Source organism: Oncorhynchus keta, chromosome 20 (assembly GCF_023373465.1).
Source record: "Oncorhynchus keta strain PuntledgeMale-10-30-2019 chromosome 20, Oket_V2, whole genome shotgun sequence".
Taxonomy (NCBI): domain Eukaryota; kingdom Metazoa; phylum Chordata; class Actinopteri; order Salmoniformes; family Salmonidae; genus Oncorhynchus; species Oncorhynchus keta.
The window spans coordinates 16234522-16252309 of record NC_068440.1 but is presented as its reverse complement, the minus strand read 5'-3'; the positions used below and the strand labels follow the sequence as shown (position 1 = coordinate 16252309).

The 17788-nt window shown below is 51.1% G+C and overlaps 1 protein-coding gene across 1 annotated transcript in view; it reads right to left on the bottom strand.

Moving 5' to 3' along the window:
• Positions 1-17788, bottom strand: part of LOC118399471 (AT-rich interactive domain-containing protein 1A-like) — a 125585-nt gene that overhangs the window by 82957 nt on the left and 24840 nt on the right. Inside the window, exons 3-4 of the mRNA XM_052472173.1 lie at positions 16605-17756; positions 16357-16473 (exon numbers count right to left, since the gene is read on the bottom strand). Of these exons, the coding sequence (XP_052328133.1) occupies positions 16357-16473; positions 16605-17756 (1269 nt within the window). The remainder of the gene's footprint in view (positions 1-16356; positions 16474-16604; positions 17757-17788) is intronic.

Sequence of the window (17788 nt, the reverse complement as noted above, 5' to 3'; positions counted from 1 at the left end):
GACTTTTGGTCTTGCTTTATTGAAACATTCTTAATTCATTTAAAACTCACCTCCCACTCCTAAAATAAATAAAAATAAAAAATAAATAAAAATACACAAAACCATCTCCTACAACCGTATATCCAAAACATCTTCCCCAGCAATACAGACAGCCCCCCAACACACCATATCTCCTCAAACATCTCCACACATTTGATCATTTTATAGAACTCAAACTCAACCCTAAGGCGCGCAGAGACCATCCCATGAAACAGTAGTAAAGGGTCTGTTATCCCCCACCTTTGACCCTGTTCCTCCTTGTTAGCCAAATAGCTAACTTTGCCTGAGCAAACAGAAAATTCAACAAAACACATTTTTCTTTCTCCTTACTCGAATACCTGTATCCCATTATAAACATCCCAACAGCAAAAACCACCCCCAACCTGTCACACAGACATTCCAACAGAGACATTAATGGCATTAACCTGGTGCACACAGAAAACACATGAATTACAGTTTCTTTCATTTGACAGAAAGGACACCCCTGCCCAATTCCCGGATCAACCCGTGCAACCAGCTGTTAGTGGCTAGGGCTCCATGAAGAACCCTCCACTGGAGGTCCCCTGACTCTTTGGTACTGGGGTTTGTAGAGCGCCTCCATCTAAACCCACCATACTCTCCGCCCACATACCCTCTGCCACTGATGTGCCTTCACTCCTGTTAGGCTTCTAATGCTCTCTCACCTTAACGCAGAGGTTGTAGAGGGCTTTACCTCCCACCCCTCAAACTCCCCAGGCTCGGAGTGTTAAAATCTAACAAGTCCTCCAGACCCCTTGCCAGTCTCCAGTCTCTGCCGTCACCTGCAGTGGCGGGAACATTGGTGGCCCTCTCCCTTGGCCTCTCAAACACCCCCTACCGCTCAGACAGTGCCTCCTGAACCTCCTCCAGGAATCTCTCCAGCAGCCTAAGAGACGTTATTCCTGTTTGTTGCGCTCAAGACCTCCTGGGTTTTCCACCCTCCTCCCAGCAGTCTCAGGTCACCCAGCCTTGTAAACCCCTGCCATCAGTTGCCTCTGCAGGGTAGCCGACTGAACTGATCTCAAAGGGATGGCTGGGCTGTGGAAGATGGGCTCCTCCCACACCCACTGCCCAGGCTCCACACTCCTTCTCGTGGGGCCTTAGCAGCTGCCAGGCTCCTCAGCACCGCAGAGTAAAACTCTGAGAGACCTGCTGTACTCAGCCTCCCAGCTTCATGAGGAAACAGCTGCCGGTCCAACCCTAATCCGCCAGCTCTCTCAGCAGCGCATGCTGGTTCCTCCAGCCAACATCAGTGTGGTACAGCAGTCTCTGCACCGCTTTAGTCTGAAAGCAGCCATCCTGCTCTCCAGTTCCACCAGGCCCTGTCCTCCTTCGTGATCGGTCATGTACAAAACTGCTGCCTTCAGCCAGTGATGTCCCGACCAAAAAAGTCCACCAGCTTGCGCTGCAGGTCTGCAAGCAGACCGGCGGGGGGTTGAGGACAGCCAGTTTATGCCACAAGGAAGATGCCACCAGGTTGCTGATTATCAGCACCCTCCCTCTATATGACACTTGGGACAGGAGCCACCTCCACCTGGCCAGTCTTGACACCACTGCCTGTGTCAGCCCCTCCCAGTTCTTGGCTGACCCACCTCTCCGAGCCCAGGTACACCCTCAACACTTTAAGCCCTTCACAACCCCACTGCAAACCTCCTGGAAGCAGAGGAGGAGCCCTATCCCCCATGCCCTCACATAACAGAGTCTTTGCTCTTTCCCAGTTTACCTTAGCTGATGAAGCTCTCTCATACACCTTCAGACTGGTCTCTAGTTCCTGCATATCTTGCCCATCCCTGACCATCACAGAAACATCATCTGCATATGCTGAGACTGCAACTCCTGTCACCACATCCATGCCTGTCCAGCACACTCCCGCAGTCTCCCTGCGTAGCAGTCCTAAAAAGGCTCAATGGCTAGTGTACAGCTGCCCAGATAGAGGGCATCCTTGTCTAATGCCCCGTCTCACCCAGACTGGCCTCACTGAGCCCCTCCCACCTTAACCATACATGACGCCCAGCATACAACAGCTTCACACAGGTCACAAAACTCTTCCCAAACCTAAACACAGACATCACATTAAACAGATACTCATGATCCACTCTATCAAAAGCCTTCTCTTGATCTAAAGAGACCAGTCCAAAGTTCACATTAGAACCTCTCGACAAGTCCAACATGTCCCTAATCAAGAACAAGTTGTCCGTGATTGAGCGTCCCGGTACACAATATGTCTGGTCTCTTGTGTATTATAGAGTCCAGATGGGACTTCAGTCTGTTAGAGAGGACCTTGGCAAAAATCTTGTAGTCCGCACAGAGTAACGCCACAGGCCTCCAGTTCTTAAGTTCACACAAGTCCCTTTTTGGGCAGGAGAGTCAGAGCCGCCCGACGGCAGCTCATCGGCAACTCTCCTACCCCTACGCATTCTCGCAACACGCAAAAGAAATCCTGTCCAACTGTTCCCAGAATTTTTGTAAAATTCCACTGAAGTCCATCAACCCCGGGTGCACGACCGGGGACATCTGGGTTACTGCCTCTGCCAGTTCATGTGACAACAGAGGAATGTCCATTTCATCCCTCTGTGCCCGAGAGAGCTTAGGGAGTCCTGCAACAAGACCTGAGCACACATAGGATCACACATTTCTGCCCTATACAATTCAGTATAAAACTCCACAGTCCGCTCCCGCATCTCCCCACCACAGAGGTCACCCGCCCATCAGACAGCCGTAGACAATGCATACCCTTGGCTTCACTGCTCTGTCTTTCCAAACCAAGAAGAAGGAGCTGGGAGCATCCATCTCCTTGAGCATGGAGAACCCAGCTCTTACAAGTGCTCCCTTGCTTTAACCTGGAAAACTGCCCAGGTCCCTACGTACTCGGCTAGTTAGCCTGGAGGCCTACATTGCCTTGTCCCACCATCTCTACCTCCATCTCACTAATACACCGCTCTAGTTCCCCCAACACTCTCCTAGCCTCTGAGGATGAGAGCTGTGTACTGTTGACAGAAAAGCCGAATTTGCACTTTCCTCACATCCCACCACTGACTCAGAGACTCATACTCCTCTCTTCGCTGCCCCCATCTTTCCCAAAAGTCTGGAAACCTGAGCAAAAAGTGGCATCTTGTAAGAGCTTTACATTGAACTTCCACAAGATGCCTGCCGGGCCCTGGTGAAATAGACAGCCGAGCCATGGTTATGTGTGTGATCCGAAACCCCACTGGGAGAATGGTAGCACCTAGCAGCCTATTGCTCTGATTCCTGGACATGTAAAACGATCAAGTCGAGCTGCACTCACCCTAGCCCCAAAAACCTTCACCCACGTATACTGTTCTGTGTTTGGATGTTTAGTTCTCCAAACATCCACTAGGTCAAACTGATTAAAGATGTCCCTTAACACTCCCACTGACACTGAATGAGGCTCTTCCTCATTTCTGTCTTTTGTAAAATCCATTGTAGCAGTTCCAGTCACCTCCGATCACCATGCCTCCTCAGGCTACTTGTGAGAGTTCCTGTCTAAGACTCTAAACAGAACCCTCTTTCTCTCCCTGTGTTAGGTGCATACACATTTATAAAGACAAAACACATGTTGTTAATTTCTGCTTTAATAACAAGCAACCTACCCCTACACACCTCCTTTGAGGAGCAAATTTTTACAGCCAGACCCAGTGCAAAAAGGACTGCCACCCCTGCACTAAGATTTGTCCCATGGCTCAACACACTTGCCCTCTTCCACCAGAGCCCCTAATCAACTCTCATTCACCACATCACTATGCGTCTCCTGCAGAAACAACACCTGTACTTGTTTATGTTTTACATATTCACTAACACATCTCTTTCCCGATCTCTGGTGCTATTTATATTGAGCGAGCCTACCCGAAGAGTCTCCATAAGAAGTGGGAGAAAAGCCAGCAGAGAAATAGACCAATAGCAAAGCTCAAAAAGCCCCAGTGTCAGTAAGAAATTAAACATTTAAACAGTGTCTGAAGGTAAACCTTTACACTGTTGTGACCCACTTCTCAACCTAAACCGCTTTTGGTGAGAGGACACCATGCCCTCATTTCTCATAGCATGTTGTACTGATCTTACAAACTTTCTAGGATCAGGAAAAAAGCCTCAAGATTAACTTTTTTCCCTTTAGTCTCATCCAGGAACCTTGTCAGTTCTCTCAACGTGTACTTAGACCTCTCTGGTTGACTGGCTGTCAGCTCCCGGGCCAATTGAAGAGGAGTCTGAAAAAATACCTCCTCATCCTCTTCCTCAGACTCACTTTCCTCCTCTTTCTATCTCCCACCCCTGACCACTCTGCCCTTTCTCTCTGGTTAGGCCTCACCCACAGCAACAGGCAACATTTCCATGGTGCCTTGTCCACACCCTTTTCTTTTTCCTCTTGACACCCTCCTCCTCCTCCCTAATCTCTTACACTTCCCCACTATACTCTCTCATCCACTAGAATAACCTGACTAGACGCAGTATCATCTGCACCACCCTCCATAGCATGACTAGGGCCAGCCTCAGCTACAACACCCTCCATAGCATGACTAGGGCCAGCCTCAGCTACAACACCCTCCATAGCATGACTAGGGCCAGCCTCAGCTATACCACCCTCCATAGCATGTCTAGGCCCAGCCTCAGCTACCCCACCATCTCTAGCCTGACTAGACCCAGCCTCTGCTTCTCCACCATCTCTAGCCTGACTAGACCCAGCCTCATCTACACCACCATCTCTAGACTGACTCAGGCCCAGCCTCTGCTGTCTGCATCTCCTTACCCCTGCATTTTCACCTCGATTTCCCCTTGCGCTCGTATCTCCCCTTGTCTATGGCCTTTATGTGGGCACGCAAAGCTCTTGTGCCCCAAATCCCTACATTCAAAACACCGTAGACTATCTGTGCTGGCAAACCTGCATAGAGCCCTTCCCCATGCCTCACTTTAAAATGCACATTTAGCTGTTGCTCATTATTGTTCAGAAACATAAACACTTGCCTCCTGAATGAAACAACGTGCTTAACGGCATCTGCCTGAAAACGTGCTGACAGTACACGGAAACCGCTAGCAAACTTACCAAAACGACTCAGCTCTTTCCTAATTTGATCATCCGTAATAAACGGAGGCAAATTTGCCACTACAACTCTTGTTGAAGGGGTAGAGAGAGGTGAAATTGACACCAACACATCCCTTACAAATATTCCGCTAGCAATTAGCCTACCGACCAAATTAGCTCTTTTCATGAACACAACCACAGCCTTGTTCATTCTAGAAGCAGAATGTATAAACTCAGCTCCTACCTGTTCACCGACCGCGAGCAGAACCTCCTCCACCTTAACTCCGTTCTCAGGAACACACCTGAAACCATGCTGAATCGACAGCGTCTCTTGCGCACTAGGCTGAGAAGCCATTGCGCACACTATACCTTGCAACCCCCCGGAACGTTACTCTGTCCTCTTCCACCCTAACTTTGAAAAAAGAAACTTTGGATACCGCTAAAAACAAATATTGCATTAACCCTCCACCATAGAAAATAACATGTAAAGAAAAGAATAGAATGAGAGAGAGCGGGCGCCCCGAGAGAGAGCGAGCGCCCCGAGAGAGCGAGCGCCCCGAGAGAGCGAGCGCCCGAGATAGCGAGCGCCCCGAGAGAGAGAGAGCGCCCCGAGAGAGAGAGAGCGCCCCGAGAGAGAGAGAGCGCCCCGAGAGAGAGAGAGCGCCCCGAGAGAGAGCGAGCGCCCCGAGAGAGAGAGCCCGAGAGAGAGAGAGAGCGAGCGAACGCCGAGAGAGAAGAGAGAGAGAGCGCCCCGAGAGAGAGAGAGCGAGCGAGCGCCCCGAGAGAGAGAGCGAGAGAGCGAGCGAGCGCCGAGAGAGAGAGCGAGAGAGCGAGAGAGCGAGAGAGCGAGAGAGCGAGAGAGCGAGAGAGCGAGAGAGCGAGAGAGAGCCCCGAGAGAGAGAGAGAGCGAGAGCGAGAGAGAGCGAGAGAGAGCGAGAGAGAGCGAGAGAGAGCGAGCGCGAGCGCCCCGAGAGAGAGAGAGCGCGAGCGCCCCGAGAGAGAGAGAGCGCGAGCGCCCCGAGAGAGAGAGCGCGAGCGCCCCGAGAGAGAGAGAGAGAGCGAGCGCCCCGAGAGAGAGAGAGAGAGAGAGCGCCCCGAGAGAGAGAGAGAGAGCGAGCGCCCGAGAGAGAGAGAGAGAGAGCGAGCGCCGAGAGAGAGCGAGAGAGCGAGCGCCCGCCCCGAGAGAGCGAGCGCCCCGAGAGAGCGAGCGCCCCGAGAGAGCGAGCGCCCCGAGAGAGCGAGCGCCCCGAGAGAGCGAGCGCCCCGAGAGAGAGCGCCCCGAGAGAGCGAGCGCCCCGAGAGAGCGAGAGAGAGCGCGAGAGAGAGCGCGAGAGAGAGCGCGAGAGAGAGCGCGAGAGAGAGCGCGAGAGAGAGCGCGAGAGAGAGCGCGAGGAGGGCGAGCCGAGAGAGACAGAAAGAGGGCGAGCAGAGAGCGCGAAAGAGCGAGCGAGAGTGAGCCCTTCTCTGCTGAATTGTTCAGTTGTGCTGATGGCAGAGCCGCTAGATGCCTGAACACAGACTCCACCTACTGCTGTCATTCACCAGACTGGTCACTGATCACAGGGAGAGGGGGAGGGTGACCTCTGTGTGAGGCCAAACAACAACCCAGATATGTTATGTAGTCAGGCTAAGCAACATGGGAGAGAGAGGAGGCCAGTGCTGCATCTCCTCTGCTCGGTGACGGGCATGTTGTGTTTCCAGCTAACATGGGAACTTCCATAGAGCCTGATTCCATCTTTCACAGCGAGAAAACGGACAAACTAAAATAGAAAAACACTTACATTTTCTCGAAAGACAGAAACGTCAACAACAAACTTAAAACCCCTAAGGTCCAGTCTTAAGAGGCTAATTTCACATGTTATATTAAGTAGCCGTGTAGTGTGTAAAGCAGCCACAAGCATTGCCATACTGCTTCAGTCTCCTGCTTCCATCCCAGTTCCATTCACACTCGAATGTATTCCACTTACAGATTACTTCACTAAATCCCTCCAGCTAAACTCCAGGCCGTTCGTCTACTCGACAGTCTTTTTATACAACGGCAGTCCACAATGGTACCTTATTCCCTATTTAGAGCACTACTTTTGACCAGAGCTCTATGGGGCCGAGGTCAAAAGTAGTGCACTATATATGGAATAGGCTGCCATTTCAGGCACAGCCCAAGAGAAGCAGAAAGTTGGGGGAAGTGGAGGTTGTTAGTGTGCTATGATGTCACCAGGCAGTCAGTAAGGTCATGTAACCGAACTGCTATCTGGAGGCTGGGCTGTGACCGGGTCAGAGCCGGTACTGGAACAGGGTCTGGGTCCTGGAAGAGTTCACCGGCTCTCAATGAACCCAGTCTCTCTCCATTTCCCCGTGGCTTTCTTACTCCCTCTTTCGCTAGCTCATCCACTCACCGCCTGTCAAGCTTCCTGTTCTCAGTCCCCTGTACACAAAGAGGATCTCTCTCTCTCACTCACACACACACACACACACACACACACACACACACACACACACACACACACACACACACACACACACACACACACACACACACACACACACACACACACACACACACACACACACACACACACACACACACACACACACACACACACGAGGCGGGGAGAAATACCATTATTTTTTGTTGCTGCGTCTCTGGGGCTGCCATGGTAACCATACTCCACATGCGTTTCCACATCAGTGCAGACACCGCCCCTCCTCCCCGTGAGCCTGCCAGGGTCATGGTGCAGTCAGCTACTATGAAGAGGAGCTGTCATTGTTACAGGAAGCTCAAACAGACCAAAGCTTTCCTCCCTCCCATCTCTGCACACACACGCTTTAATTACACACACAGCCACCGGTGACACACACACAGCAGAGGTAAAAACCTTGAAGCATTCAGCAGTGTTTGTTTACATCAGTCATAGTGAATACTACAGTGAATACTACGCGTACCTCCCGTTACTACGCGTACCTCCCGCTCCCGTTACTACGCGTACCTCCCGTTACTACGCGTAATGTGTGTCTCTGATCTCCTTAGAAGAGGTGAAATGACTTTTTCCATGACCCCATTTCACTATCAAACAGCATCTCACATGATTTCACTTCCATTGATTTCTCCCCACTGATCCACCAGCTGGACCCATACAATCACAGTAGTACCATGAAGACTGCAGACGTTTTACAGGTTTAATATCACAACAACTATCTATTTTCAGATATGCCTTTCTGTGAGTATGTGGCTCCACCTTCGGACACCAGCATTAGGCCGGGGTGACCCTTCATGGTCAGGGTAGAGTGTACGGGATGTCCCCTGGGTACAGGGTGACCCTTCATGGTCAGGGTAGAGAGTACAGGATGTCCCCTGCGTACAGGGTGACCCTTCATGGTCAGGGTAGAGTGTACGGGATGTCCCCTGGGTACAGGGTGACCCTTCATGGTCAGGGTAGAGGGTACGGGATGTCCCCTGGGTACAGGGTGACCCTTCATGGTCAGGGTAGAGGGTACGGGATGTCCCCTGGGTACAGGGTGACCCTTCATGGTCAGGGTAGAGGGTACGGGATGTCCCCTGGGTACAGGGTGACCCTTCATGGTCAGGGTAGAGGGTACGGGATGTCCCCTGCGTACAGGGTGACCCTTCATGGTCAGGGTAGAGTGTACGGGATGTCCCCTGGGTACAGGGTGACCCTTCATGGTCAGGGTAGAGGGTACGGGATGTCCCCCTTGTACAGGGACGGGGGAAGGGTGTTTTGAGGCCAGGGTGGGTGTAGAGAGAAACACAGCCCCAGCTCTGGGTTGGCTAGGCTGAGCTCCACCATAAGGGGGCACTCCCATCCCACATTGGAGAAAGAGAGGAAGAGAAGAAGAGGCAGGCCCCAGCCTCATACAGCACAGCAGCCATTACCATTACAGAAACACAAGTCTACAGCAAGAGAAACTCATTCAACCAAATGGTAGCAGTACAATACAAAGCCAACCACACGCTATACAATCCACCACAACACATTACTGAGGCATCCACCTAAACAATCGTAGAAAATACAAATATTCAAGCAGGGGATACTTGATTACGTCAACATGCAATTAAATTTAAAATCATCCCAGTCCCTAGTTTCTGCCCTGAGGGCAGGTAAGGTAGCAGGGCCGGTAACGCCCAAACCGAGGTGCTGATCTCTCCTCTAGACAAGGCTACTCTGAACCCGTAATACTCTAAAAAGGTATGTTCCCACTCCAGACCTAGTCCCTTTCCAGCCCCATCTCCCCCGAGACCACCACTAGTCTGCTACTTAATACAGGAGACCATATGGGGATTGTAATTCATGGACAAGGTTGAGGAGGAACGTGGGAAGGGGACATTGTATGAAAAGATAACAGATTGCTATTAAAACTGTTTTGGTTTGTTTTTCAAACAGCATAATAAACTAAATCAATATTGCTCAGCTGTTCTTTTCTGATTTCTGATGATTATGCTTAGAGCACGGATGGGTCATGTTTATTCCTGAAATGAATAGTCTACCTGACTAGATATGTTAGTAAACATTTGCCTAATTGAGGCTCTCGACTGGCAAGTCACACACACACACACAGCAGCAACCTGTGTGCAATACAGAGCAGAGAGAGAGAGGTCTGATTGCTGTCAATAATGGGGCTAGGGTGTGTGTGTGTGGGGGGGGGCTGATCACAATGGTAGAGGAGAGTCCCAGAGCTCAGCACAGATGCCCCAGTGAGGCAGGGAGAGGGGTGCTGGGAGGGACCAGGGTCTGCCTAGCCTGCCTGATACTTGGGGCTGGGAGGGAGGACCACAGCTTGTCTGCCTGATACCAGCCACCAAAGCCATACACGATACCAGAGCACCAGCTCTCAGACCAACAGGCTGAGACAGCTTCTACCCCCAAGCCATAAGACTGACAAATAGTCAATTAATGGTATCTGAACTATCTTGCACTGACCCTACTCACTCACCAGACTATTCAGAGCATGTGACAAATATAAATGGAGTCTGTCTGCCTGCCTGCCCGTTTGCCTGCTTCTCCAGAGCAACGCCCCTCCCACCGATGACAGACACCCAGGAACAACCCAAAGTAGAGAAGAGGGCACTGCCAAAGCACTTCAACTGACCGACACAACTACTGTTTCTCAGAGCAGAAAAACAAAGGTGATTTTATCTAAAAGAGCATTACTTTAAAATCTAAATCACAAGGGCATCTATTGGGGCATCTAAATTCCCCGCCCAAGCAAACACCACATAGGAAGAGAGCAGAGAGGAGAGGACGGTGCTGCGAGACTAGCTGCAGGGGGGAGCTTATGAGAGAGAGCGTGAGAACACATGTGTGCACAACAGCAAGAGGCAGGCTGGGTCTACCAGCTCCAAAACAATTCACTGAGGCAAATCCAAACACACTTAGTCAGCAGATTGAACTTTCTCAAGTACATTAATTAAAAATCACCTATGTGCAGACGGGGGAAGGAGAGAGGGAGGCAGAATGAGATGGAGCAGAGTGGGGAGGGGGGTGAGAGAGAGAAAACCAGTAGAGAAACTGTCGCTCTCAGTCAGCCCAGGAATCTGAATAAAACACGTGGGCACAGGAAGCTCTGGCCCCAGAATAGCAACAGGAAACACGCCCAGGAAACTGAATACTGCAACGACAGGCAGAGCAGAGAAGCTCGCAAAACAAGGCTGAGGCGAGCGGCGTTTCAAAAGCTGATTGACAGAGGGAGAGACAGAGGCGTGATTCCTCATGAAGCCGGGAACAAAACAGTGCCACGATTTGGGGCATTTTCCTGATATTTAATCCACAGAATGGTATTTTGGAGGAAGGATTGTTGATATCTAGCGGACATTTGTATCTAAAAGCATAATTGAAAAATATAAACATGAATATTGACAATATATTTTTTGAATTGTCACATTTTTATACATATTGTTGATCATAATATTCTCTACGGGCATATTAAAAAGTCCTGAGTGAGATCTCTGATACTTTTACAGCTATGGTCCAATGTGTAAGTATTACCAAGAGGGAATGTGAACATGGATCTCCACATTCTGATGGTGATTTGCAGGATGTGCAATGATGTAAAAGGAGGGCTGTGATTGGTTACATTGCCTCCTAGGCAAAAGAAGGGTTGGAGCTGGGCAGGGTTGGAGAGAAGACAAAGTTACCCTGCCTAGCTGTGCAGACTGCTCCAGAGCAGTGGCGCAACAACAAGTTGTTCTGCTGGAGAGAGGAAAGGACTTGACACAGACACTAGAAGTCATGGGGGTCTGTTTGGGAGATGAGGGTGGACCACTAAAGGCGTCTCCATGCATCCCAGCCGAAACAGTCCGGAAGAGTCTGCTCATATGACAACATTGTGTGACATTTGTTTGTTTTTGGATGTTGGTAGCCGAAGTCGATGCCTCCTCGATGGTGATTGGTCAACAGTATGGGTTCTTCAATAAGTATTCAGTATTGTCATTCAACAAGAGACAAATCGTTTTAAGTGAGAAATACTGCACCAAGCTCAAACATCTCCTCTGCAAAAATGTCAAAATTAATTACCCGAGTTCTTGAATTATCTTCGATTAATTCTGTCTATTTTGAGGAAGAGTATACTGGCTACGGCGTCTCAAAATGAACACACCTCAAGCGAATGTATTTTAAGGGAATAAGCAAGCACACTCCTAGCTGAGTTCAGCTAGGCACCAGCCGACACCTTAACGGTGACGCAAGCCACTGGAACTCCTGTGTGAAGGAATCTCAGGGCTAATTGGGCTTTCCTCTCTCACAGACACACACGATACACAACAAAGCCCCCAACACAACGACAGACACACTGAGTCCTCTACACAACACAGCCCCCAACACAACGACAGACACACTGAGTCCTCTACACAACACAGCCCCCAACACAACGACAGACACACTGAGTCCTCTACACAACACAGCCCCCAACACAACGACAGACAGACACATCACAGCCCCAACACAACGAGTCCTCTACACAACACAGCCCCCAACACAACGACAGACACACTGAGTCCTCTACACAACACAGCCCCCAACACAACGACAGACACACTGAGTCCTCTACACAACACAGCCCCCAACACAACGACAGACACACTGAGTCCTCTACACAACACAGCCCCCAACACAACGACAGACACACTGAGTCCTCTACACAACACAGCCCCCAACACAACGACAGACACACTGAGTCCTCTACACAACACAGCCCCCAACACAACGACAGACACACTGAGTCCTCTACACAACACAGCCCCCAACACAACGACAGACACACTGAGTCCTCTACACAACACAGCCCCCAACACAACGACAGACACACAGTCCTCTACACATCACAGCCCCAACACAACGACAGACACACCGAGTCCTCTACACAACACAGCCCCCAACACAACGACAGACACACGAGTCTTCTACACAACACAGCCCCCAACACAACGACAGACACACGAGTCTTCTACACAACACAGCCCCCAACACAACGACAGACACACCGAGTCCTCTACACAACACAGCCCCCAACACAAAAGACAGACACACGAGTCTTCTACACAACACAGCCCCCAACACAACGACAGACAATGAGTCCTCTACACAACACAGGCCCCAACACAACGACAGACACACCGAGTCCTCTACACAACACAGCCCCCAACACAACGACAGACACACGAGTCTTCTACACAACACAGCCCCCAACACAACGACAGACAATGAGTCCTCTACACAACACAGGCCCCAACACAACGACAGACAATGAGTCCTCTACACAACACAGGCCCCAACACAACGACAGACACACCGAGTCCTCTACACAACACAGGCCCCAACACAACGACAGACACACCGAGTCCTCTACACAACACAGGCCCCAACACAACGACAGACACACCGAGTCTTCTACACAACACAGGCCCCAACACAACGACAGACACACCGAGTCCTCTACACAACACAGGCCCCAACACAACGACAGACACACCGAGTCTTCTACACAACACAGCCCCCAACACAACGACAGACACACTGAGTCCTCTACACAACGACAGACACACTGAGTCCTCTACACAACGACAGACACACACGTAGTGTCGTAGGGGTCATTAAGTATTCAGACCCGGTCTCTTTTTCCACATGTTGTTAAGTTACAGCCTTATTCTAAAACAGATCAAGTTATTTTTTCCTCATCAATCTACAGACAATACTCCATAATGACAAAGCGAAAACGGGTTTTTAGAAATTTAATAAAATGAAAAACTGAAATACCTTATTTACATAAGTATTCAGACCCTTTGATATGAGACATTGAGCTCAGGTGCATCCTGTTTCCATTGATCATCCTTGAGATGTTTCTCCAACTTGACTGGAGGAAAGGCTCACACTTGTCTATATAAGGTCCCACAGTTGACAGTGCAAGTCAAAGCAAAAACCAAGCCATGAGGTGGAGGGAATTCTCCATAGAGGTCCGACACAGGATTGTGTCGAGGCACAAATCTGGGGAAGGGAACCAAAACAAATGTCCCCAAGAGTTCCTCTGTGGAGATGGGAGAACCTTCCAGACGGACAACCATCTCTGCAGCACTCCACCAATCAGGCCTTTATGGTAGAGTGGCAAGACAGAAGCCACTCATCAGTAAAAGGCACATGACAGCCCACTTTGAGTTTTCCAAAAGGCACCTAAAGGACTCAGACCATGAGAAACAAGATTCTCCGGTCTGATGAAACCAATATTGAACTATTTGGCCAGAATGCCAAGTGTCATATCTGTTTTTCATGGTTCAGGCCCCTTAGTTCCAGTGAAGGGATATTTTAACACTACAGCATACAATGACATCCCAGATGATTCTATGCTTCCAACTATGTGGCAACAGTTTGGGGAAGGCCCTTTTCTGTTTCAGCATGACAAGCCTCTGTGCACTAATCGAGGTCCATACAGAAATGGTTTGTCAAGATCAGTGTGGAAGAACTGAACTGGCCTGCACAGAGCCCTGACCTCAACCCCATTGAACACCTTTGGGATGAACTGGAATGCTGACTGCGAGTCAGGCCTAATCGCCCAACATCAGTGCCCGACCTCCCTAATGCTTGTGGCTGAAAGGAAGTCCCTGCAGCAATGTTCTGACATCTAGTGGAAAGCCTTCCCAGAAGAGTGCAGGCTGTTATAGCAGCAATGTTCCAACATCTAGTGGAAAGCCTTCCCAGAAGAGTGGAGGCTGTTATAACAGCAAAGGGGGTACCAACTCCATATTAATGCCCATGATTTTGGAACGAGATGTTTGACGATACTTTTGGTCATGTAGTGTTCATTTGAACTTGAGTACCTTGGATTAGCTGAGAGGTCATTGGTGGGAAACAGTACTCTAAGAATGTGTTCACCAGAAAGGGGAGAGGGTGTGTGTGTGTGTGTGTGTGTGTGTGTGTGTGTGTGTGTGTGTGTGTGTGTGTGTGTGTGTGTGTGTGTGTGTGTGTGTGTGTGTGTGTGTGTGTGTGTGTGTGTGTGTGTGTGTGTGTGTGTGTGTATGCCTACACTGGAACAGCATCAGCTGATGCATTTCAAACAGAAAAGGGAAACGTTATTAAAAGAATTCAAGTGAAGTGAACTGAATAAACGCAGTGTGGGGAACAACACAGTATGATGAGCTCAACTGTAAGAGAGAGAGAGTGTGTGTGTAGTTCAGTTAGCTACCCGGCTGAAAACAAACAAGGAAGCAGCTCAACTCGTCTGGCTGGTTTCAGCCTCGCTGCCAGCCTGCATGCCGGCTGTTTCCCCCTTTCTCATGCTGCTTGTTGTAGTTGTTCTTCAACCAGGACTACCGTCAGTTAGGCTTCTGAGTTCCCACAGGAATACGCAGCAGACCAGAACAGACTGAGCCAGGTGCTGACAGCCCCGTCTGGATTTGCAGTGGCGGAGGCGGTGTTGCCTTGCTAAACTTAATGTCCATCATGTTATGGTGAAACCAAAACGGAAATGTCCACAGTGTGAACAATTAAGGTTTTCAAAGTCTGATTTTAAAAAGGCAGTAGATCTGAGCTATCCTAAAGCTACGTACCTGACACAATGATCAACTACCAACGTGCTCTGTTCTGCTTGGGTTATCTGTTGGCATTGGCTAAGGCAACACTGGCTATATGATATGGCTGTGGCTGCCAGTGTTGCATCTGTACTGTTCTGGCTGAGGTGTTGTCTGCCTGCCTGGCTGGGTGTCTGGCTGAAAGGCAGCATGGTTAATATTGACTAATCTGCACACTGTGTCATGTGCTCGGGGGAAGGTAGGGGTGGGCTGGCAGTGAGCAATCTGATGGTTCAGACCTCAGATTAATGGCTCCCATAGCCAATCACACACAGCCGATGGGGGAATCCCCGGGAAACAAATAACCTCCATGGCCAATGGCTGAGCCCGGAGATAAAGAAATAAATGTATAAATACATTTTTTTTAAAGAGGGAAACATCCTGAGGACATCCCCCACTGGCACTGAAATCTCTCTCTCCCTCCTCTCCCTATTTAAGTCATCTGCTTGCACTTCCTCACTCCCCTCCCTCCCTCTCATTAATGATGTAATGTTTCCCTGCAGACGTGTTCTCTGTCTAAACCTAGAAACAAGCACAGATAGGGTCTCCTGCTGAACCGTCGCACTCGTTCACACAGAGAGAGTAGTCAGAGTTCAAAACCCTTCATAATCATTTAGCTTAGTTTATCTATTCCCAGATTGGAAATTCTACGCATTTGCTAATTAAATAGGGGTGAAATAAAAAGGTCCATTTCAAAGTGAAAAGGATCACCATGTTTTGTTATTGGTTTCAGCACCTTTTATTTCCCTCGTGAATATGTTTTCACCTGCTTATCGAGACAGGTTGATCGTGGTTCAGTAAAGCATTTCAGACCCATCTATCCTCTGGCCTCCTACAGCTCCACCATCCAACCCTTTCCCTCACCGTGGAGTGTGAAGAGAACGCTCACCTCAGAATAGCTGTCAACCCAGGAGAAAGGGAGGTGGTGGTGGTGACCCCCCGCTCAAGACTCACCGTCAATAAACACGGACTCGTGTGTTCCAGCCGACCACCATGTGAATAGTCAAGGTCAACACAGCCAGCAGTCCAACAGAGAGGACTGGGCCGGAGGACGTGAATATGCTAAAATAAGGTGCTGGGAAAAGATGACTGCTGAGTGGACAACTTAAGGAGGTAGAGGTTGTTGTAGTGTGGTAGATTGTGTGTATGTACGTGTGTGTTGAGTGACAGACGGGTAGTGTGTGTTGGGAGTGCTTACTGGTAAACTAGAAGGCCGTCCCTGCATGCTGTCCTCTGTGCCACTCTTGTTGGAAGTCGTGGGCTGGTTGGAGGGGGGAGCACTGGACTGGGAGCTGAACGAGTCCTGGGAGAGCTCCTGATGAGAGAGGGAGGAAAGACGGCGAGGACAAATACATGAATGTGTGTAAAGTGAGGAACCCTGAAAGCCTGAGTAAGCTTCCCAAGCTAATGCCTAGGCCTTAGTTCAGCGGATAGGTGATGTTTTACCTGTGTCGGAGGTGGAAACCCCTGGAAGGGCGACTGCTGCTGCAGGGGAGGGGTCTGGGAGTAGGGTGAGGGCTGGCCCTGCTGAGACTGGCCCTGCTGCTGCAGGGGAGGGGTCTGGGAGTAGGGTGAGGGCTGGTCCTGCTGAGACTGGCCCTGCTGCTGCAGGGGTGGGGTCTGGGAGTAGGGTGAGGGCTGGCCCTGCTGAGACTGACCCTGCTGAGACTGGCCCTGCTGCTGCAGGGGTGGGGTCTGGGAGTAGGGTGAGGGCTGGCCCTGCTGAGACTGACCCTGCTGAGACTGGCCCTGCTGCTGCAGGGGTGGGGTCTGGGAGTAGGGTGAGGGCTGGCCCTGCTGAGACTGACCCTGCTGAGACTGGCCCTGCTGCTGTAGGGGAGGGGTCTGGGAGTAGGGTGAGGGCTGGCCCTGCTGAGACTGACCCTGCTGCTGCAGGGGAGGGGTCTGGGAGTAGGGTGAGGGCTGGCCCTGCTGAGATTGGCCCTGCTGCTGCAGGGGAGGGGTCTGGGAGTAGGGTGAGGGCTGGCCCTGCTGAGACTGGCCCTGCTGCTGCAGGGGAGGGGTCTGGGAGTAGGGTGAGGGCTGGCCCTGCTGAGACTGGCCCTGCTGCTGCAGGGGTGGGGTCTGGGAGTAGGGTGAGGGCTGGCCCTGCTGAGACTGACCCTGCTGCTGTGGGGGTCCACTGTGACCTGGAGATGGGTTTTGGCCCTGGGGGCCCGGAGAGGATTGGTGGCCGGGGGGTGGCTGGTGGACTGGGGGTTGTTGATGGCCTGGGGGTGGCTGGGCCTGAGGAGGGGCCGCCCTATCTTGCTGCTGCTGCGGGGGTCCTTGCTGCTGCGAGGGGGGTTGCTGCTGTGGAGGCTGCTGCCCCGGGGGTCCTTGCTGCTGAGGGTAGCTGGGCCCGGACTGGCCCTGCTGGGGCCCCGACTGCTGCGGGGGCTGGGGTGGTCCCTGGTTGTAGGGTGGCTGTGCCTGGGGTGGACCCCCTTGCGGAGGCCCTTGGCCCTGGGAGGGGTGGACCTGCTGGGGGTAGGGGGCCTGCTGCTGGCCAGCGTGTGGTGGGGGGCCGTGCTGGCTGTAGTAGCCCTGGCTCTGCTGACCGTAGCCCCCTGGACCCTGCTGCCCAAAGCCGGCCATCTAGAGAGGACAAACCGCAATGTGGTCACAGA